This window comes from Chanodichthys erythropterus, chromosome 10 (genome assembly GCF_024489055.1).
Source record: "Chanodichthys erythropterus isolate Z2021 chromosome 10, ASM2448905v1, whole genome shotgun sequence".
NCBI classification, from domain to species: domain Eukaryota; kingdom Metazoa; phylum Chordata; class Actinopteri; order Cypriniformes; family Xenocyprididae; genus Chanodichthys; species Chanodichthys erythropterus.
Window position 1 is genome coordinate 44991040 of NC_090230.1, and position 24487 is coordinate 45015526.

Sequence of the window (24487 nt, forward strand, 5' to 3'; positions counted from 1 at the left end):
TTTCTTATTATTATTAATGTTTTGCTGGCTAATATTTTTGTGGAAATTGCTGTGCTTTTTTTCAGGATTTTATTTTATTTATTTTTGATGAATAGAAGGTTCAAAAGAACTGCATTTATTTGAAATGGATTTTTATAATCCATTTTGTGTCACTTTTAATCAATTTAATGTATCCTGGATGTGTCCTATCCAGCATTAATAAAAACATGAACTTTTAAATGATACTGTATGTGTAACTGAAATAAAAAATATATAAATAAAAAAGTCAACTTATTTTATTTCAGCTAGTTGCCAAGGGAACATTTCTCATTTTTTTAACTCTAAATAAACTAAAACTAAAAAAAAAAAACTAAAACTTAATAAAAACTGTATATACATGTTTACCAAAAAAAAAAAAAAAAAACTAATAAAAAAATGACAAACACATAAAATTACTAAAACCTTAAAATTAAAATTAAAACAGAAAATCAAAAAATAAAATCTAATTCAAATATATATATACAGTAGGAAAATATGTGTGTGTCGGAAAAAAATGAGAGAAAATAATCAACTACTCGACTATCGTGACCCATGCCTAGACTGCGTGGAGTGAACTGAGGAAACATGAGATTGAAAAAAGCATATGAATGTGATTTATGCTCTGAAGGAAGTCTATTACTTGCTAAAGGAAGTGCAGACCTAAACACAAGAGATCCGTGCATGGCTGAGAAGGTCAAGCGGCCTTACGCCGCTTAAAAAGATAAGGGCCTTGTTTAAGATAAACCTGTGCCAGAGACTGAACAAATAAAAAATTGTTATCTTTCAATCTGGTTATAATTTCACATTTGACACAACATAGCAACATCAGTATGAAGCAAGAAGAAACGGGGCCAAGGCAAGAACTTCTCCTGGGAATGCTGTAATTTGTGGCTGACACAGGTGGGATGGTTTGTCCCCAGCCCTGGTTTTCTCTCCCAAGTGATGTAGGTGGTGACAGGTCTATGAGAGCAGGAAGCTATTTTAAACACAGTGTAAATCGTATACTCTGAAATGCACACTGATCACCTGTGTCCCGCATTCCCAGAATGGCCCACCCAGAGCCTTGGTGGCGTCATGAAGAGAGTAATAACTTATAACTTTATCTTTACAGAGTTACTTGTACTCTGAAAAATGAAGACCAACACCTGAATAATTTTTCATCAAAACAGATCAAGGCCTCATGCACTTACATTATGCATGTTTTCCCATAATAAAGTCTGCACAAACCACAGAATTTGCACGCAAAGATTTATAAATAGTGTCATGATATGACGTTGTTTTTAAATCTAATCTTTTGTTTAAACAATGGAAGAATGACGGGAAAGGAAATCACATGACATTAGTGTTTGTCTTCATAACCTTTCATCAAAATGTATTAACATTTGATGCTGCTTTGGTTGTGTAACTAAGGTCACATGGTTTGGCCACTTTGATGATTCAGTTGAATCTTTGATTTGAAAAGCTGTAACATGACAAGTTAAATGTGATGCAAATGAGGTTAATATCATCCTTACACCCAGAGGAAAAATAGCTGGCGTTTGTTTTGCCCTATTATAGCAGCGTCTCGCATAGTTTCCGCTATCCGCTGTTTTAATATCGGTAGTTTATGTACTTAACCTGTGCTTTTACACATCACACACCCACATTTACTATCAGACCAGTTACTCTTGTCTTGCTTCATGGCACTGTGATTGTATATGTGAATGTTTTTGTGTCATCCAAACATGGAATTTTAGAACTCTGTCAACACAACTCACTGCGCAGTCTCTGCTACTTATATTCATCCAGAGATGTTGCGAAGAACGCGACGGCCGTGTAGGCAAGCCCAGTTACAGCGGCATTGCTGTGTTCGTCACGGCGTAGAATAATATCCAGTACAACTATAGAAATGTGTTTTGGAAATTAAAACAGTGGCCTGTAACATACCTACTGTATGTGAGTTCATCATTTGTGCAATACATTGGGGCTATGTGAAGAATGGTGGTTAAAATAAACACGCTTGTTCGCTATAATTAGAATAAAGAAAATTGCATGTAAACCGGAGTAAAGAGTTTTGCCAGTGTCATGTAAACATCTTATTGTGATTAGAGGTGCCATCGAACGTTTTTTTTTTTACAAGATGTAATATAAGTCTAAGGTGTCCCCTGAATGTGTCTGTGAAGTTTCAGCTCAAAATACCCCATAGATTTTTTTAAATATTTTTTTTTTAACAGCCTATTTTGGGGCATCATTAAATATGCACCGATTCAGGCTGCGGCCCCTTTAATTCCTCACGCTCCCCGCCCCCGGAGCTCGCACTTGCCTTAAACAGCATAAACAAAGTTCACACAGCTAATATAACCCTCAAAATGGATCTTTACAGAGTGTTCTTCATGCATACTGCATGCATACATCAGATCATGTGAGTATAGTATTTATTTGGATGTTTACATTTGATTATGAACGAGTTTGATAGTATGCTACATGGCTAAAGCTAACATTACACAGTGTTGGAGAGATTTATAAGGAATGAAGTTGTGTTTATGAATTATACAGACTGCAAATTAAAATAGTGACGGCTCTCTTGTCTCCATGAATACAGTAATAAACGATGGTAACTTTAACCATATTTAACAGTACATTAGCAACATGCTAACGAAACATTTAGAAAGACAATTTACAAATATCACTAAAAATATCATGTAATCATGGATCATGTCATTTACTATTGCCCCATCTGCCATTTTTCCCTATTGTTCTTGCTTGCTTACCTAGTCTGATGATTCAGCTGTGCACAGCTCCAGACGTTAATACCGGCTGCCCTTGTGTAATGCCTTGATCATGAGCTGGCATATGCAAATATTGGGGGCGTACATATTAATGATCCCGACTGTTACGTAACAGTCGGTGTTATGTTGAGATTCGCCTGTTCTTCGGAGGTCTTTTAAACAAATGAGATTTATATAATAAGGAGGAAACAATGGAGTTTGAGACTCTCTGTATGTCATTTCCATGTACTGAACTCTTGTTATTAAGGTAAATTCAATTTTCCATTTGATGGCACCTTTAAGTCCTTACTCTGATTACTGTAAAAAAAACAACAACAACAACAAAAAATCGCATTATTGGTACACATGTAAACGTAGTGATGGAATGATGGAGGGAACCAGCATTCAAATTCAGCTCCCAATCACCAGGTCAGCAGTAGGATACTTTGATGCAACGTGACCTAATAAATTGCCATTTTGTTTCAAGCTGTGTCATGTTCTGTTTGTTGTCTGAGTGATAATGGAGTGGAAACACTTAGCCTCGGTTAGCCATTTCTGCTGGTTTGTTTAGCATGCTAATGCTCAGTTAGAGATTTTTACACGTCTGCATGGGCTGTAAGGTGACACTCCGGTCCTGACCTGTTTACATCCACAGATGTAAATAGTCCATAAAAATGTATAAATAACGAAACCAACAAATAAACAGCATTCCACACCAGTGCCGCACATTCTCCCTGTCACTTTCATCATAGACAGGAGGATAAAAAATAAAAGTGGTCTCTACCACACTAGATACCCCTGTTTATCATATTACCGCCACACATGAGCCGCGCGCATGGCTTGACCCGGTGTTAAGTGTCCGCGCTAAATTTCATTGCCTCCATCTACTGGAAGGCTTGCCAATATACTGGCAGTGAATTCCTAGAGGAAAATAAATGGCAATAAAAAAGAGAAATGAGAGCCCCTGCAAGCTGAGAAGAGAGGGATTTTTTTTTCTCGTTCTCTTTTATTGAGGCTGGCTGGTGTTGGGGGATGTGACTTGGCACTGTGAGCGAGGCTTAGTGAGATGGCAAGCTCTGAAAGCTGATAGCCGAGTAACAACTACGGCCGGATCGCGGAGGCCTGGGAATGTAATTAATTGCACACAAATTTCTTTGATGAAATGTTATGTAGTGATAAGCACTTGGCCCGCTAGCTTAAATTCTCTGGCTTCCCCGTGACAGCCTGCCCTCTACGCATCTGCTGCATTCTGGAAAATATCTGCTTAGCTTCCAAAACCTTGTTCACTTGTTTCATATCAACCAAGTTGTATTTATCTCTCGAGTGTCATTCTGTTAGGGATGGGTCAAGATGGTCATCTAGTTGTTCACCAACTGACTAGATTTATTTATTTATTCTTAATTTTTATTTTTAATTTTTTTATTATTATTATTTTTAATTTAAATTATTTTTTATTATTATTAAACAAGGCTCGAAATTGCGACCATTTTAGTCGCATATGCTCCCTAAATTTAACGTGTGGGACCTTAAAATATATTTGGGAGCATTAATTCGATTTTTCATTTCATTTTTATTATTTTTAATTTCTCTACAAAACGTTCACTAATTACAGCACAGCATGTGAGCTGATACAGTGGCGGTCCACTGTTCTATCACACAACCAATTAAACTTCATCTTTTAAGTTTAAAGCAGATTTTAGGTTGGTTATATTACCCATCAATCACTGTACTTTGTTGTCACGTGACAGGGAGCTAGCGTGCAAAATATAAAGAGCTGAAGAGAGAAGATGAAAAGAACCGTTACACAGGACTTGACATTAACACTTGAGTTTTTATATTTAAAACATATGATAGTTAAGCAACATTACATGACCAAGAGTAAGCCTACGGTTTTCCTGAATAAAACGTCACGATTGAAAATGTAACACTGATTTCATACAACAGTTCAATGAACTGTAAAAAGTAGTTAAAATTAAATCACTTGCATTTTATGCACAATAGTGACTGTTTTTGTTCTGTTTCAGCAGCAAAAATAGTTCCAAACAAAGTTCACAGCAGAACAATCGCGCATTTCATGACAACACAATCGTGTTTCTTTCATTACTGAATGATTCAGCATTTTGAACAAATCGCTTGAGTCAAAGAATCAATGATCCATTATGAAACAGCTGTGTCATTATTGAATGAATCATCCATTCGAATGAATTGTTTCAATGAATGACTCAATTACTCACTCATTTACACGGTCACCTGCCGCCACCTACTGGCAGTTCAGTTTCATGTTTAAAAGTTAACATTCTTTCCAACATTTCTTATTTGTATATTCAAAAAAAAATTAAAACAATCTCATAACATTATTTAACGCTGTTGTAATTTTTTTCAGTGTAAATTATTTAATTTGACTGGTAACAGTCCTATAGTATCTTATTATTCTAATTGCATTTATTGATCAAATTTAATCATTTAAAATGAAAGATGAAGCTTTTAATTTTAATTTAAGGGAAAAAGCCCTTTATAAAGGTAAAAAAAAATCCCTCGGGTTAAATGCCACAAATCGGCAGATTTAAATGTCAAAGCTGAGTGAACACTGATGAGAATATTGCTTCAGTAAATTATATTTACAACACAAAAATCCTTTTTTTTTTCCAGCCAAGCAACTTTTTTATTCGGATGACTCATTTTATCTTTATCTATATTGAAATTGTATTATTTATTTTATTTTTTGTTTGTTTTATCTATGAATTTGTCTTATTTAATCTTATTTATTGTATATAGTTTTGATATTTACGATGGTGCTTTAAAGGTTCAGTGTGGGAATTTAAGCGGCATCTATCGGTGAGGTTGCGAATTGCAACCAACGGCTCAGTCCACCGCTCACCCCTCCCTTTAGAGGCACATAGAGAAGCTACGGTGGCCGACACAGGACAAAGATGTCGTTGTCTTAGACAGAAGAGAGTAGCCAGTCAAGCAAACATGCAGTTTGTCGGTTTAGGGCTACTGTAGAAACACAACGGCACAAAATGGTGACTTTGATGTAAGGGGACCCACGGTGTATGTAGATAGAAATGACTCATTCTAAGGTAATAAAAACATAACGCTTTATTATGTAAAGATATGTATATTATATTGCATTTCTGCTAAATATTACACACTGGAACTTTGTTTAGCATGTTGAAAGTATTGTTTTATAGTTTGTGTTATAATTGCTAGACACATTGCATAGTAAAAACGCATCTTACTGTATGTAAACACTTCCCAATAAGTGGTCCAATCTCGGTCAGGTAAACCGATTCCTTGACTAGTCTTGTCTGTCCTGTATATGTGTGGTGTTCACAGCCTGACGACCTCATCTTTTATTGTCATTCTGTGCACCATAACTAGCTGTTCAGATATGATCTAAGAGAATTGAAGTCTCCGGTCGCTCGTAATATCTCGCTTCCCTCCTCTGCTCTTCAGTTCATTATTAAATCTGGGAATTGTCCCCATATATCAGTATGCAGGAACAGCACATTATAGAGCCATTTGTAGGAGTGGAAGTGGAGTAGTGCTGAGCACAAGCAGAGGATGGATGTTAAAAGCATATTGATTTGTCTATAATGTCATTGTACATCACTAAGTTTTATATCCATATAAAAATGCGTCCTCAGGTTTGTCCTCGAGGCAGCAGCTGAAGTGAGTAAACGTGGCTCTTTGTGTGAGTTATGAGGTTTAAACTGCACTCTGCACTGTTTTTACTCCCTGTCCACCTCTACCTCTCTTTTGTGTTTTCCTTTTTTTTTTTTTTTTTTTTTTTCCTTCCCTCAAGGTTCATTTACCCTTAGGCCTCTGTTGAGAGACACAGCCTCTCTTTTGCTTCCTAAAAGCATCACATTCTCACACAGAAATAAAAGGCAGGTTAAAGCTAATGGTAATCGTCAGTTAAGATCCCTTATGCCATCATGACAGCAGCTCCTGACAAGGTCACCAAAGGTCGTCGCATGTCACTTGAGCTTAGCAACCGCAAAGAGGGGGGCCCGTAGCGTTTCCATGGCAATCGCACCTTGGGGAACGAGAGACGCTGATGAAAGCTGCAATATTCCTGCAAAATTGTTTCTGCTGACATTTAGGATGTGATGTCACCTACAGAATTGTGGCTTTGGGGGAATGTAGATGTCGATTGGAGCGCTGACGGACAAAGGCGGCGAATATAACTCAGAGTCTTTGCGAGGACAGGGTCATCTAGTTTAAGCGTGACAATGTGCGAGCGGAGGCACGCTGCAGTACGTACTCAGGCGTAATGTTAGCCTAAATAAACAGCCACGCAGGCCTTTTAGCCTGACCCGAGCTCTGATCCCTGTTGACAGGCTGCTACTTTAGATCGGATGCGATACAGGCAGCTTGTCTGTGGCGGTTAAGAGTCCTGGCCCTCAGAACTGAGGAGGTCATAGCAGGGCCGATCGGGTTGGCGGGGTGACACAGTGGCTGTCTAAGCAATGACGGAACATTTGCAGCCGTGCCGCACCAGCTATGATGGCCCCTGCATCCTTCTGTCAAGCGCTGTTGTCGTTGGGGTAAGCTCACTCAGGTTAACTGCTCACAGCGGAATCCAACTACTGCCGGCTGCCAGAAAACCAGAATGCTCAGATGGAGGTCCAGGGAGCTCATGCAGGGCCTTTTAATTCACTAATTGGGAACAGCGTTAAGACCTCTGTGTTTTCCCACCTACAGTATATACACACGTATTGTGCAGCAGACATGAGAGTAGGGAATTGAGATTCTTCTGATTAAAAATAGCGTCTATAAATGTGTCAAAGTAATAAACAAAATAAAAAAATATTGTAACATTTCCATTTGTTTTTTAAATATATAAATAATAATAGTAATTATAATAATCATTATATTTGACAGTACAACTACAGTTACAATATTAGTATTTTTTGGCATTTTCAAACATTTAAACCATCAAGCTTTTATTTCGGCAGAAAATTGCAGGGAGATTACAAGTTTGGGAAGATTGTTGGCACTTTGCATTCCCAAATGTATATGCGACCCAAACTCAAAGCAGATGCAATGATGAATTTGTGTGGAGAAGCATTTACTGCAAACCCCTTCTGCTCTGAGACACTGAAAACGCTGAATCATGAGCTGCTCACGTGTAAATGAACACATGGCCGTGCTTCACTCTGAAACATGCAGCGCATGTATTTATTTAATTAAATTACAGCTTTTGCAATTTGTTAATCACACTCAGTCATATTGTGATTTCAGTTTTATCTCGATTAATTGTGATCCCCCAATATAAGAGGGGTTACAGTTATTTCATCACGGCTGATGGGTAAACCAAATAGATAAAATTGGATAAATGTATTTATCCAATCAAGCCATTCGATATTAGTAGTGGTGCAATGGATCACAAAACTTCAGATCGGATCATGTTACGGGTTTTGAGTCACGGATCAGATCATTTTTTCAGGTCAGCAAAAAAATGTACAAAAAATTAGATTTGGGCTAGTAGCTTTGCTTTTCATTTAAAACGTACAGTAGTATTCACCAACAGAAATGTAATCATTAAAGGGGTCTTTGATCATGATTTCAATTTTTTTACTTTAGTTAGTGTGTAATGTTGCTGTTAGAGCATAAACAACATCTGCAAACTTCAATGCAAAGGGAGATATTTTCTTTTAAAGAAATCGCTTTTTAAGGAGTACAACAAGCTTCTTCCCGGGTTGGTGACATCACTAACCCCAACATTTACATAAACCCTGCCCCCGGGAACTTACAACAAAGAGGGTGAGGCCATGTTGGGCTGATTTAGAGAAGAGGAAGAGTTGTTGTAGTAGAGTGTTGTTGCCATGTCATCATTTTACGGACTGCTTCACAAACGAGGGTCAATTTAATGCTGGTTTTGCACAAAAGATTAACATGACGGCACATGCTAGTCAATGAGTTGAATCAACTCCGCAGCAACTACATAAATGTATCCACTAACTATCCAGTTGCATTCTAAAAGTTGTAACTTCTCCCCATCAGTGTCCAACTCCAGTTTGAACAATGTAAGGCTGAACACGTTACTGACAATTGTCATTTTGGCTGCGTGAGATTGTCCAGCATTGTTATCGTTGAACAACCGAAACGCGAGTTGTTAAAGCTCCGCCCTCTTCTGGAAAGGGGGCTGGGTGCAGCAGCTTATTTGCATTTAAAGGGACACACACAAAAATGGCATGTTTTTGCTCACACCCAAATAGGATCATATTTGACAAGCTATAATAAATGATCTGTGGGGTATTTTAAACTGAAACTTCACAGACACATTCTGGGGACGCAAGAGACTTGTATTACATCTTGTAAAAGGGGCATTATAGATTCCCTTTAAATAAAATGTTAATGTTGATGTTGATTTCACAATACATTCCCAATCCAATCAAGCCCATATTAGATATTTAGTTCTTTTGAAACATTCTTCAAAATATCTTCTTTTGTGTTCCACAGAAGAAAGTAAATCATATAGGTTTGGAATGACATGAGGGTAAGTATAACAGAATTTTCGTTTTTGGGTAAAGTATTCCTTTAACTTATGTTGTGAATGTAAGCCAACGTTGACTCATATTGGCCAGACCCTCCTCACCTCCACATGTAACAGTATAATTCTCCCTCTACGGGGCCGCCGTCTGCTCCAGTGTTAAAACAGGCGTTATATTGCACTGAAAAGACAGCAGAGAGGGAGATATTTAAAGTGTAGTCATTGGAAACTGAGGGATTTGACTCTGCAGCAGGAAATAGACAATTTATTATAAGCTGCCTAGCACACTAGTGGATTATCTATAAAACTTTCATGGCTGTCCCTCAGTGGCAGGCAGCCATAAAACTTCCCGAATGAGGGACTTGTTAATTTACTTGTTAAAGCAAATTAAAAATTTATAAGCGCTTTTAGGTAAATTAGATCCTCTTTCATTGGCGCTCTAGTGGGATTCTCACTCTCTCTTTCGGCTCCTTGGAGGACAGGTTAGCTGTGCTGAAACGCCACAGAAGAACAATAAAAGCTGGTAAATTGTTCCAGGTTTTATTACTGTCGAGCTGCACAGCTGCTGTAGTGCGTAACTAAGGAAGAACAGAAGCCGATAGCAACAGAATCCCATGGGCTTCCACTGGAAGCGAAGGGTCAGCCGAGCTGTTCAAAGCAGGGTTTTGGATGAAAAGAGTATTGGGGTTTGCGAACTGCGCCGTTTAAAAGGCCAATGTGGCGGAGTCGGCCTTTGTGTTTGACTGCATCGGGGTTGTGGGCCGAGCCTGTGGGAATAGTTCAATAGACTTGTAAAATTTTATCATAACACCGGCAAGCACTTTTCAGCAACTGGGCAAAGAAAATAATTGACTACATGTGCTAACGATAATCCTGTAAAAGCTTCAAAAGCCATTTTAAGAGTCTAGTCAGAGTGTTTCAAAGGATGCTTATCCCATTACTTGAGCTTTGTTTCTACCTCTAAGGAACCGTCAGTGAATTTCTACCAAAACTGTACTTTTTTGTTCTTCCAATGGGCTTTCGAATATGCATAGCAAAACACACCGTCTTATACCATCACCCTGTTGATAACTTTGAATATATGCTCATCTAAGCTCTCGCCTTGAACTGCACTGCTCTCCTCTTTACAAGTGCTCCCATCTCACTATAAACTAATATGGCTTTTACAAGGAAGCTCTTAATGTGTGTCAGTATTATTTCAGATTAAGGCACCATTCTCCAGGAGTGCCATTGAAATCCACCGCTCCCACTTTCACATTTAAAGGGCCATTAAAACGGTCTGTTATATGGAAGCTATTGTGTGCTACGTCTTTGAGACAGTCCCTATAAAATACATTTAGGCTTATGGACTGTTGTAACGGTGCTTGTAATGGATGCATAGTTTTGATGCAGGCGCCAAGGCGAAATTGCAGTAAATTCAAAATAAAAAGTCTTGTCGTATTGCCGAAGTTGTTCACAAAGAGCTGGTGTGAATTAATGTGACTTTCTATCAGTATAATGCAGTCAAGCGCTGTTACGCTTGGCCTCCGTATGCCCCTTTGGAAACAAACTACCTTCATGGAGGTTTTCTCGCAGACGAACTCGCTAAGTGCAATGTGATTACAGCGCTATAAAACTGCGCTATCTATAAAACAACCATTGAAGGCTGACTTTCTTTTTGCATGCGATCGCAAGAGCCAGGTTAACATGCACAGGTCTCTTTGACCTTTTTATGAGGAAGGCAAAATGAGAAGCTCTTTCCATTACTGCCTCACATCAAAGCCTTGGCAGCATAAATTAATCTTTAATAGCGTGGAGGCTTTTGTGCCAGGGAATCATGCTGACTGCTTATTGAAAACAGTTGTTAATTCTATACTTCAGTAAACTCAGACAGGGGGAGGGAGAAATCAGCCCTAACAGGGAACAGATTGAGGCAAAACAAGAACTTACTGTGTTGAAATTAATGGCAGATGCACTTACTGGTAGTTTAAATGTTTCATTAGATGCTAATGTCTTACTGTGTTTTTAATTGTTGAGGAATTAGTTGCTGGAATATGAAAACCATCTGTTTGTTATCTTCCTGGAGGGGGAATCTTTACCCAGGCTCTGCTCTCAGGGTTGTTAAAGGAGTTTATCCTTATGGTGCAACCTGGTGGAACTGTCAGTCTTCATTAACGTCATTATGATTGCACAAGCAAGACTGTGAAAACCCACAGACGCCCGTATGCACACATACACAGTCATAAACAACAATTTTATGTACACACTCACAGGCGAGTACATATGGGAGATGCTTGCTTTCCAAAGAACGATCATTTTTACAAGAAACTGCATTAAGTTTGTTATGACAGTTAATCTAGTGAGCTGCAGTAGGTAACGATCATATGCCAAAACCGAGCTGAGTAGTGCCAGAAAGAGCATAGGAACAATAAAAACGAACACAATAGATATCATACTTTATGTGTCTAGACTTCAGACTAATTTTAGAGTTAGTGAGATGCCCTATTAAACCTTAAAAGTAGAGTAATGAACAATATGTGGACATAGATGTTTATAGACAGGACTGCTTCAGCTTTCTGATTTATTGACTGTGGGTTGAAACCCGATTTGCACTGAACTTTTTGATGATGGTAATTTATCGTGGCTTCCAGCATTACACTTTTTTTTGTTTAATGCCTCTATTAATCAAATCTCTTAAAAAAAAATACTCTGAGAACTCATAAGAAATGACCCGCATGCCTTCAGGAAAAAGTACTTCATTTTTCAAAGGCTATTTAAGAGGCATTAAGTGGAATTGAGTGGGGAAACCTAATAACAAATCTCCACATTGCTTTTCAGTTCATAATTCTGGTAAAATATGTACCTGCTTAACTGGTTTACGGTAGTTCTACTATCTGGGTTTGATATTTTTGTTAATATTTGATTATAAAGACAACTAAAGTACAAAGTAAATCTTTTTATATTTACATTTTTTACGTGGAGAATAGCACAACTGCTTCCTCATAGTCATTTATTAAGTGGTGTTTTTTTGACAAAAATGCTGGTTAAAAGACAAACAAGTACAAAAATACTCACTGTAAAACTAACATTTTTAACAAGTTTAAGGAAAACAAATAGGCTTAAAGAAAATGGTGTCCATATAAGGATGCATTGGCTGACTACCTTAATAGCATAATGTGGAATTAATATTAAATACAGTTGTTTAACAATAGAATACAATACAGCATCCTTTTATTTATCCATGCTTATTTCATTTTTTATTGTAATTATCATGAATTGTCCTTTTATTATTTTCCAGTTTAATATTGAATATGTTTGTTTATTTTGTCTTTATTTTTGGAATACTGCATATCATTTCCTTTTCTCTTTAAGTTTCCCTTGTGCTTAAATGAGCAGTTGAGAAGTTAATAGGAATGTCCCACAGTGTGTCTTTTTCCGAGTTTGTTGAGAGTCCACTGAGTGAGTTAAAGGATGATTATCAGCTGAATTTGATTAGTCTGATTGGGTTTATTATAGCTGAACTTGGCCTCTGTTTGTTATCCTCAGACTGATGTTTTCTCTGAGCATTTGGTGATGTGAACGAGGTTTGGCCAGTGCTGTTGTAGATCAGAAGTGGGAATGAGATGATTTAGGACATCTAAGGCCCTGCTTACACCTGGTATTAAGATGCGTTTTGGTCGATCGAATCACAAATGGATGATGCTAAATACAGGTGTAAATGAGGTCTAAAACATTTTGAGCTTGTCCACTTTCGACCACTTCCAGAAGTAGTCAAACTCATTCGACCAGATTTCTTTCATAGTGTAGATGCTCATGTGGTCGAATATGTTCAAACAGCCAATAAAGTCTATTCTGCCTATACTGAATTAAAGGATGAGTTCACTTTCAAATGAAAATTACCCCAAGTTTTACTCACCCTCAAGCCATCCTAGGTGTATATGACTTTCTTTCTGATGAACACAATCGGAGATATATTAATAAATATCCGGATGCATCCGAGCTTTATAATGATAGTGAGCGATACCAATGAGTATCAGCTGAAGAAAGTGCATTTATCCACATCTGTCCATCATAAACGTGTACTCCTCACGGCTCTGGGGTGTTAATAAAGGCCTTCTGAAGCGAAGCGATGCATTTGTGTAAAAAAAAAAAAAAAAAAAATCCATATTTAACAAATTATGAAGTAAAATATCTAGCTTCCACCAGACTTCAACGGAAAAAGCTTAACTGATGCGACACCAGTTTGATTTTTTTTTTGTAACTTGAATGCAGATGGCGGTCTGGCGGAAGCTATTATTTTACTTCAATTCAGTACTATTTTACTGATTTTTTTTTTTTTACACAAAATGCATCAATTCGCTTCAGAAGGCCTTTATTAACCCCCCAGAACCATGTGGAGTAAACATTTATGATGGATGGATGTGTATGGATGCAGTTTCTTCAGCTTCATACTCGTTGGTATCGCTGACTACCATTATAAAGCTTGGATGTGTCAGGATATTTATTAATATAACTCCGATTGTGTTCATCAGAATGAAGAAAGTCATATACAGTTATGATGGCTTGAGCGTTTCATTTGAAAGTGAACTAATCCTTTAACACGTAAACATTATGGGAAGCGCAGTAGCCGGAAGGTATTTAAAAAATTTTGGCTGGAGACCCAAATTTGATTGGAAGATGAAAAACTTACTAAGCTCAATGTTCTCTCACCATTCCTGATTTCTAACACACACTCATGGACCCTCCCCTCGAAGAAATCAGGACAGAAGTGGTTCAGAGTCAACAAAAGAGATTAGAGTTAGAAGATTAGAAGAGATTAAAATACCAGGTGTAAACAGGTATGTGTCTCCCTCGTCTACTTGTGATTCGATCGACCAAAACACATCTTAATACCAGGTGTAAACAGGGCCTAAATGAAGACAGAACAGTATTTGACCTTGACTAGGTGATACACCTCTGCTGAGGCAGAAGTTTAGATAAAGTTTATAAGGCAGCATTTTGGAAATGAGAAGATGCATATGAGAAAAACAGTTTAGCACAAGGCTTCACATACAACTCCCATACATAAAAATGCACCTAGTTGACCTGCCTATCCTCACTTAACTTCAGACTATACAGTTCCCTGTCCTCCTTTTTGTTACTGACAACTCTCACTCAGTCTCTTTCTCTCTCTTATCACGGTGGCCTGCTGGTAGAGGCAAGCGTCTCTGCCTGGAGTCACTGAGCTCTCCCTCTGAGAGAGATCCTTTCACATAGCTAATGGCTACAGAAAGGGAACAGTTTCATTTTAATTATGTGCTTTACTCAAGGGCCCTCTTCCCTGCAGTCCCTTATCCCGCCTGTGCGCCTTTAACAACCCACAGCCTGCACCAGTGAAAAGAGATATTCTCCAACCCTCATCTTCCCTCCCCGTCCCGCTGCCTTTGTCAAGAACTATCACAAAGAATCTGTTTTTATTCTCCTATGTGATGGGGAAGTATGAAAGAGCGAGTGAGACAGAGAAAGAGGGAATGTCTGGGAAGGAAAGATAGGAAAATAAATGAGCGGCCGATCTATCTCTCCATCTTGGTAAACAACCCCCCAGTGCGCTGTGGCCTACTCTGCTTTTTCCATTAAGTGACACTGCAGTCATTTACTGCTCATCTCGACTCATAAAACTGGGTTTTTATGTGCTGAGAGATGAAGACGGCGGGTTTTGGCAGGGCGAAGGGTACGGAAACAGCCCGTCTGAATGGCGAAGCTTCAGAAGACGTAAATTGCAGACCTTGACGACAGTTGCCGGGTCCCAGGAGTATGCCATTGTTCTCCAGACTTTACTGGGCCTCAGATGTTTTTGGATTTCATGTCCTCCTCCCGTTTTCCCCCTCGTCCTTCTCCTCTATGCTGTGCTCTTGTTCTTTATGATTTCTAGTGTGCTGAAGGACACCTGCTGTGAATTTCAGGTTCTTGCATGGGGAGAGTGGCTTACTGAATGGCAAGGTGCTTTTGATGTAGTTTGGTGGATTTTTATTTCACTTTCTCACTGGTTTGATATAAAGGCAGATAAAAATCGTGTAGATGTCAGTGGTCAGAGCCAAACAGGTTGTTAGCACCTGACCACCAGCTTCATTCCATTCCTACAGCTCTCGCACCCTGCTTGCCACAGTATTCATAGAGAAAGTGATGAAATTACATGAAATGATAGTGACACAATCTAGAGATGCCCTGATCCCAATTAGCACCTCCCAAATAATCACTCATCCTAACTGGCTGTGTTCACACAACAGCAAAATACTGTATGGTTGTCAGTTTGTGTTTGGCTGATTTTTTTTATTTTTTTATTTTTTTTTAATGAAATTATTCTGTTAAAGTATTTTTGATCAAATAAATGCAGTCTTGGTGATCATAAGAGACTTTGTACATCCAATAGCTGCCTTTTTCCAGAGCTTTTGGTCTATGCTCTATCCAAATTTAATCTATTTAGTTACATAGTTCAGATATGTTATTGTATTCAAATAATGTGCTCCAAAGGGCATCAGTATTGTTTCTTCTGTGGCCTACTCTATAGACGGGTTTCTTGTATACAAACAATACTGGATGCATGCACATTCAGTGGGCAAAACCACTAACGGGTATTATGCCGAGTTCTGCATGCACCTCACGGGAGGTAACAGTCATTTATGCTGAGAAAAGATGTGGATGCAAATCTCTGCAGGTAGCCTACAACATCTTTTCTGCCAAATTATTTATCACCATTAATAAACGCCACAAAGAATATTATATTGTTTTTAAACAGTACTTGGAGGTGCATGCGATTCTTGTCATGTAATGTTATGCAGAACTCGGCATAACATTACATGACAAGAATCGCATGCACCTCCAAGTACTGTTTAAAAACAATATAAACAATATAACATGTGATTCTTGTCATGTAATGTTATGCAGAACTCGGCATAACACCTGTAGAAGATTGTAAAGTTAATCAACCATTGTAATTAACATAGATTTTGCATTGCTTGTAAATTCTTGACTCAATAATCTGCCATTTCAGAGTTGAATCTGTTTGCTTGTGTTTCATTTGCATATTAATAAAACATTATGTAAAACCTTAGCTAACAACAGTTGACTATTAGGCTAAGTTATAACGTTAGTCATCAGGTCTCTGAATGAAATTGTACAACTAAGTTTGCTAATCATAAAAACCTGACATAGCCTATGAATTTTTGAACGTACCTGGTTTTGTTGGTTGGTGAGCCTTTCTATCCTAAATTTTTACGACATGGCTACATCACGTAACGTACTGTACAAGACATGAGACATGTGACAGCTAACTAGGTGTGTGACACTGAGGAAATGGCTAGCATCAATTACTTTGAAAGCCTAGGCAGACTCCGGCGAATATATTAAGAAATTAACTTTCAGCAATGGTGAGACATTACCAGATCCCTATGCTATTGCAGACCACGAATGGATCACAGATATGCCCAAATGGCCAGCAATCATATGGCCCGATATATACACTTATATATAATAATCTCTTTATATATAATAATATAATAATTAATATATTATAATAATATAATATATAATAACATAATCTCCTTCTGTTTTTAACAGAGGCATGTGATCCCCCTGGAATTTTGAACACTTTAAATCCATCTTTTTGGTGGTTAGTGCAGTTTAGAGCACAACAGCTCCTTGTCATCTGTTTCTGCTTTAGATATGCCATAAAGAGGTGCGCGCATCTCTGTGATGACGTTGCACAGAAACCCGTCTATAGCAACAGTGTTTAACTTACTTTAGTGCCTTTTTCTTCTTGCTGTATCTGATTATTCCTTTTTGCTGTCTTTGTATTTTCCAGTTGAAGCCGGGCCAGAACAACTGCAAAGACAGTGACAGTGAGAGTGTCAGTGGAGAATCCAAACCCTCCATCCGGAGCAGCTCCAGAGACAGACTGACAGACGTGAGTGACCAATCAGATCTGTGCATCACTCACCACACTAACAAGAAACAACACTTGTTTCAACAGTTTTTCATTATTATTTTTTATAATGCTCATTTATAGGGTTTTCATTGATTTTGTTTTTATTATGTTTTCCATGACTGGAAAAGTCTTGGTAGATAATGATAATTTCTATATATACATTTTTCTAGTTATGCTCTGCTTTAAAATATCAGCTAAATGTTGCTTCAGTAGAGTAAAGTTTGCTTACAAGCCATTATTTTGAGTCCTTTTTTTATTGAATCCATCTGTGTGGGAACTCACAAATAGTATGCAAAATGTATCAGAACTGGCATTTAGTATAGAATTTTACCATTGCTATTGTTTTTAGATGCTGCATGAAAGTTTGAGCAACCAGAAAAAAAAGTTTATTACCCGAGTTAAGGTAGGTCTGGTCCCCTACAATAACTGTCTTGACACCTTATCGTTATCAATCAGTTGGTGGCTTTTCTTCTCTGCCTTGTTCTTAAGAACAACAAGGTTCAATATTTAAACAGTATTTTACAATTTCTCTTATCCACTCCATTGTTCTAAACTGACAAGGCCTTGTGCCAACAGGAACAATAGGAGTGTTTTAAGAGCCGAGCTGTTCTTGAGCTCAATGTGTGTGCTTGTGTTGTCAGGGTGTGAGGTAGAGTAGCGCGGAGGCTGTCTGCACCCTCAGGCCTGCAGGCTCTGGTATGTGTTTGTGCTCGGGTGGTGATAAGAACATCCTATTTACTCAGCTGGCAGCTTCGGTGGAGACTCGGGCTGAAGCGCGACTGTGCTTATATACCGTAGAAGTGGAGAGGACAGGAAGTAACACAGGGAAAAAATGTACCAGTGACCATGCTTGCACATCAGTGATGTACCGTAAAAACACAAAACACATATATAAAGCACTGGAACTCCAAATTTCAATATGACATGTTTGAAGTTAGAATTTTTACATGTATTTTATTTTTTTTTGTATTCAGTCATATTGAATGTATTTACACAAATAGTATATATATATATATATATATATATATATATATATATATATATATATATATATATATATATATATATATATATATATATATATATATATATATACTATTATGTATGTATATATATATATATATATGTATGTATATATATATGTATATATATATGTATGTATATATATATATATATATATGTATATGTATATATATATATATATATATATATATATACTATTATGTATGTATATATATATATATATATATATGTATGTATATATGTATGTATATATATATGTATATATATATGTATGTATATATATATATATATATATATATATATATATATATATATATATATATATATATATATATATATATATATATATATATATATATATATATATATATATATATATGTATATGTATATGTATATATATATATATATATATATATATATATATATATATGTATATATATATATATATATATACACACACACACATACTTTTTTATACACACAAAAAGTCGCTGTTTGGGTTTTAATAGGCAAATACTTTAGAGTCTATGGATGTCTATGGATGGATCATTATTACTGTGATTATTAAGATTCTACCATGTTATATGTTTGCCAATGGTTCTTTTAACCCTAAAAGATGGAGTGTGTAGCTTTATTCCAGGATGACAATGTCAAAATTCATCAGGCTCAAATTGTGAAAGAATGTTTGGAAGGTAGCTTGTATTGACAATGCAAGAGGTGAGCACTCTGTAAAGTCTCCTCCAGCACATCCCAAAGACTTACACTGAGGTTAGGACTCAGAGGTGCCAAGTCATGTGTGACAATAATTTTAACTCTGATGAATATTGGCATTGTATATATATTTTCTACTTAAAAAAAAAAAAAAAAAAAAAAAACGTCTTATCAGCATCGGCCAGAATCAGTTCATCCCTTAGCACTGAAAGTTATGTTATCCTTGTATATGGGTTTTATACACAGGCTTGTGTGGAAACTCAGGCAGTCTGGCATAGGCCCTCTTCAAACCTCAAGCCTTGGCTCCCGCAGTGGAGATGTGAGTCTGTGAGTGTGTGCCGGCACTATCAGATATCGGGCATAATTAGAGCTGTCAGCTGGAGGGCGAGGCGAGTCGTCGGAACAGACACGGCAGAACGAGTTGAGCGCGACCGCTCCTGCGTGTAGCTATAGGACGCTTGGCCAGGCATGAAATGAAATAAGTAATTTGATGTTGACATCAGAAATTGAAATGATACCTGCAGCCCCTCGTCAGGGAAGAGAGAGAAGACCGAAGAGATAAAGTGTGAGAGGGGGGCGAGGAGAAGGAAAGGGAGATAGGAAAGAAGAAATGCAAGTAGAAATGGGGGAAACAGATAGAGTTAGAGATTAAACATTTGATTATCGGACAGGTAAAAACAACCTGCAAAGATAGTTTGATTATTGGACCAGTAAAAACAACCCGCAAAGATATGCAGAAGGTGTTGTGCATGATGGGTTTTAACTTGAGTCTAAAAGGGATAGTTCACTCAAAAAAAAAAAAAAAAAAAAAAATGGATCTACTTAATTTATGTCCTTTCAAACCTGCATGCTGTTATTCTACAGTAGAACTCAAAGGTTTTGTTTCGGTGGAAAGAATTTGTTTGTGAAAGAAATCTATATGCAGGCTAGCCATGAGCTCCAGTAGAGATGAAGATTAGAAAATAATAATAGAATTTTTGGGTGAACCATCCTTTTAAGACTCAAGTTTACGGCAAGATAAATAGATTAATATGCATTATATAATTAGTATTTATTAATTTATTTATTTGTGTGTGTGTGTGTGTGTGTGTGTGTGTGTGTGTGTGTGTGTGTGTGTGTGTGTGTATGTGTGTAAAATTTAATTGTCATTCACATAATCATTAATTATTTATTATATATGTTATTATATTAATTATAACTTTAATATTAGTAAAAGAATAAGGTGAACTCCTCTGCAGGCTGTGAGGGATTGAAATATAGTCTTTTCAGCCTCATTAATGATTTTTTTGACAAAAACGTTTCATGACAAATTATTGAAAAAATGTCTTTACACAAACTTGAAGTAGACAAAAAGTCCAGAAAACCTGGGCGGTGATAATTACATTATACTTTAAACCTGTACATCCCAGCCTAATTTTCATTCTCATCAAATTATTATGCTGTCTACTCAAAGTTCATTGGCAAGTTGTCTGTCACTGAATGTTTTGAAACCCTTGAGTATTCTAAACAGGAGGTGCTGAAAGGTGCTGGAGATTTCTTGCTTGAGCAGTTTCTCAGGGTCACACTCAAAGTAGAGCATCCTAGTCCTGAGGGGATGGTGGAAGCAGCTTATTCACAGTCACACCATAAAAAAGCCACTTCATACCAGCATAGAGGTACTAGATAACGGAGACGGAGAGCAGGGCCTGAATTTCGGCATGGGTTTGCGGGGATTGTGCCTAATTTTACTAATTTCCACTTGTAATGTGGGAAATTCCTGCAAACATTTATTCTCTATAGCATGTATGTTATAGCATGAGTAAATGAATCCAGACAGGTGATCAGAAAAAAAATCTGTAATCACATCACCACACCATGTCTGTACTACTAGTACAGTGCACACTGCGATACAAGACTTTTGCTCGCGTTTAGAATCAATGAAGACGTCTGTATTACGAGCATGCGACTGGTGAGATGTAGTTTTGGTGTTATACTCAGTCCAAGGTATGATCTTCTGGTGCAAAATTTTATATTGGGTAAAAAAAAGAGGAACATTGTGAACAAAACTTATTTCATTACAACAATTACAATATCAACAGTATAAGGATTACAACAGCCTTAAATAATGTAGAGTCGTGTCATGAAGAGCTCAAAGCCAGAGTATTTTTATCAACAAATTAAAATTACACAGGCAGACATTGACAGAAGAAGATACCTTTTATTTGACAGGTAATCACCCGGTTGCACAACATACATCTTAAGAGTGTAAAATATTAAAATAGTGAACCAAACAATGCAAAGGAATGGATTTAGCTGGATTTAGACAGTCTAGCTGCTTTTCCACCGTCTGGCCGAGCGTTTCTCATTGCATAACTGTTCCATTCCATGCCGATCCGGGCCAGCTGGTACGGTTACGGTTTAATTTTCCACTTTGGGACTGATAACGGACCTCTTTGGAATGTAATACAAAAAATTCAGTCATTGCCTTGATAACGCAATGTTTGCTGATGATATGAGATGTAAATAATGACTGCGTTATGGATGATCATCAGATATTTCTTTTAATTTTATTATTAATTTGTGTTTACGTCACTCAAATAGAGTGCTTAGCCAGGTACAGAGAATCTGGTAGGCAAGCAACAAACAAGTGACCAATCCTGAGAGGCGATGTATCTTCATGGATTCTACCAGCATGATTCAGCATGAGATTAGACAACCAAGCCAGGAAGGATTCCAGGGTTCCCACTCTAAGCCAAATCTCAAATTCCCTGACTTTTCCCTGACTTTGACTGACTAAAGAGCTGAATTTCCATGACCTATAATGAGCGGAAAAACAGGCCGCTGTTGTGCTTAGCACTGAGCAGACAAAAATCAGCCACAGACAGTATTTTAAATCCATCCATTTGCAAGCTTTATTTATTTGTTCACAGACATTTTTAGTACAAAACTAAGTTAAACACTCACACACACTACTTTTTGTGCTTTTACCCGTTAAAAGCACTTTGATATTTTTCTGTACTATTTCTACAGAAATTAATTTATAGTTTTTATGCTTTCAGCAAAAATAAAATAAAATAATATGAAGAACATCACTTTTTGTGTGTTGAACTGAATTTCACATTTGCAAACGTGTGGATATTTGGATTTGCATTCTTGCTCGTATAATATTATCAACATAAAAAACAAGAACTCACAAAAGGTATATTTTGTATCATGAGTTTAAATCTTAAATTGATCCAAATTGATTAAACCATAAAACACTATTCAAAATACATACTCAGTGACTGATACAGTCTTTGTCATGAAATACACTTGTTTGAGTTTCGCATATTGTTAAAATGGTTTGAGCTTGAATATCATTTTGCATGACTTTAAAAGCCACTATGAGAGCAACAATGGATAATTTTCCTCAGATTTTGAAAATAAATGTAAGGAAACATGAACGTTCAAACTGTAAGCAATAAATACTTTTCATTGTGCATTTATGTCCTTGTTCCCTCTGTATGACCTAAACTATTAGCTGAAAAATCTCAGAAATATAGAAACCATTTCAAAAATAGAATCCTTTTTCATGTCACGGCTGGTTATAGGACAGTCTTTGAAGTGGTCATTTTGTTGTCAAAGCTCTTGAAATTTACATTTTCCTGGCATGTTTGCCTTGGTTAACAGGTACAGGTGACTGCATTTGACTTAAGTGATTCCCATAAAATGCCACTGAAACAATACGCAAAACGTGTGAAACAATGCGTTAAAAAATACGATATAGAAAAATTACATTTTGATAAATGGAAACTAAAATTTAAAGCAACTAACAAAAATTCCTGATATTCCATGACTTGGACAAAAAAATAAATAAAATTCCCTGACTTTCAATGTCTGGAATAGAACTTTTAAAATTGATATTCCAGAAATTCCATGACCCGTGGGAACCCTGCGGTTTGTAATGCCGTACCATACTCACGTGGAAACATAACTGGAACCATTCTAAGAATCGTTCGACCAAACAGTGGAAAAGCAGCTTCTGTCTGGCCACTTTAAATTTTTAAAGCCAGTTAAACTCAATTCAGATTTTCAGATCCATCTTCCTTGTTCCCTGTATAGGCTATTGTACAACATAAATGACCCTAAAGAACCATCTAGCATCCAAATTCTATGCCAAATTGACTGTCTTCCTAACAATATTAATATGATTTAGCACATAATTGCATCAGTTGTAAAAGCACAAATACACTCAATGAGCAAATGTAACCGGCCTAATTCTGGCTACTGTTCAATCTGCGTTGTGTAACGTGTAACACAGGAGAACTGGAACTGCTGCTGATCTGGAGAGTTTATTCTGGGGCCTCTAGATGGCGCTGGATGGATTAAAGTGTAGCTACAGCATGAGAAATTGATCGTTTCATCTGTGATTTTATAACCTCTCACAATAATAACACATCAAAAACAAAATGCATAAAACACATTACAAACAACATTACAAAATGAATCGTTATAAATGTTTATCTAGATATACAAAATAATATCGTGCAGCTAGTTTTTAAATCAACCATGAAATGGAAAAGGTACAAAATGAATACATTGGAAAATAGAACAAATATAAACCAAACCTGGACGGATTAAAGATTACAGCATGAGAAATTGATCATTTCATCTGTGATTTTATAACCTGCACAGATTAAAGGCAGTTGTTTAATTGGTTAAAATCACAACGTTCTGTTGGCGCACACACACTCAAACCGCTGTACTCGGTAATAAAACTATTAAATCCTATCCATCCATTCATAAAACACTTTCTAATACATTATAACACTGTGAACAATAATATTACTGCATATTATTGACTTAAACTTCTCAGAACTTTTACAGATATATATTTAGAGAGCAATATAGGTCTGCTTACCTCTCCTCGGCACGCTGGGGATTTTTGGCATATAAAAGTCATTGTTTGTATGTATTTATGATTATTTATGATTGCATAAGCACACCATTTTCCTAAAAGTGAAACAAAAGCGGAGGGAAAGCTTGAGTTGGGGTTATGAGGAGTAATTCTAGCCCTCGTTATAGACTGTTTGGCAGTGTTCTAATGATGTCTTCTCTCTCTTACTCCTATCTACTGCACTGATGAAAAAAACGAGAGAGAGAGCCTGGTGTTGATCTTCGCTTGATAGAGAGGAAGCTGGGGTCAAAAGAGGTCATATAGGACATCTTGCTCTCTTTCCCCCCTTCTTTTCCTCTTTTTTGTTACCCTCTCTCTTCCCTCTCCCTCTCTCCCCCTATCCCCATGCGCTGCCAGCTCATTAAGCTACAAATGGTGCATCAGCCTTGTTCTCGTCAGCGGTAACCCCAAACCTTGGATAAATTGGCAGGCTTGCTGTATTTGCTCCGAAGCCCCAGGTCCCCTTTCAGCCGCGTTTGAAGCCAGCATGGCGGCACGGTTTCCCCAGGCAGGGTGGCTGGAGGCCAGGGCAAAGGGAAGAGGAGAGAAGGGGATGTGTGGTAGAGACGGGGTGAATCAAACACACATGTGTTTAGTCTCTGCGGCAGGAGTGAAATGCCATCATTATCCG

General features: G+C 37.3%; 1 protein-coding gene across 7 annotated transcripts in view; it reads left to right on the top strand.

The window, feature by feature from the left end:
• The window catches only part of auts2a (activator of transcription and developmental regulator AUTS2 a), a 386587-nt gene that overhangs the window by 144114 nt on the left and 217986 nt on the right, over nt 1–24487 (top strand). For all 7 annotated transcript variants that reach the window (XM_067397877.1, XM_067397880.1, XM_067397882.1 and 4 more), the window contains one exon: nt 17084–17185. In XM_067397877.1, coding sequence (XP_067253978.1) covers nt 17084–17185 — 102 coding nt within the window. The remainder of the gene's footprint in view (nt 1–17083; nt 17186–24487) is intronic.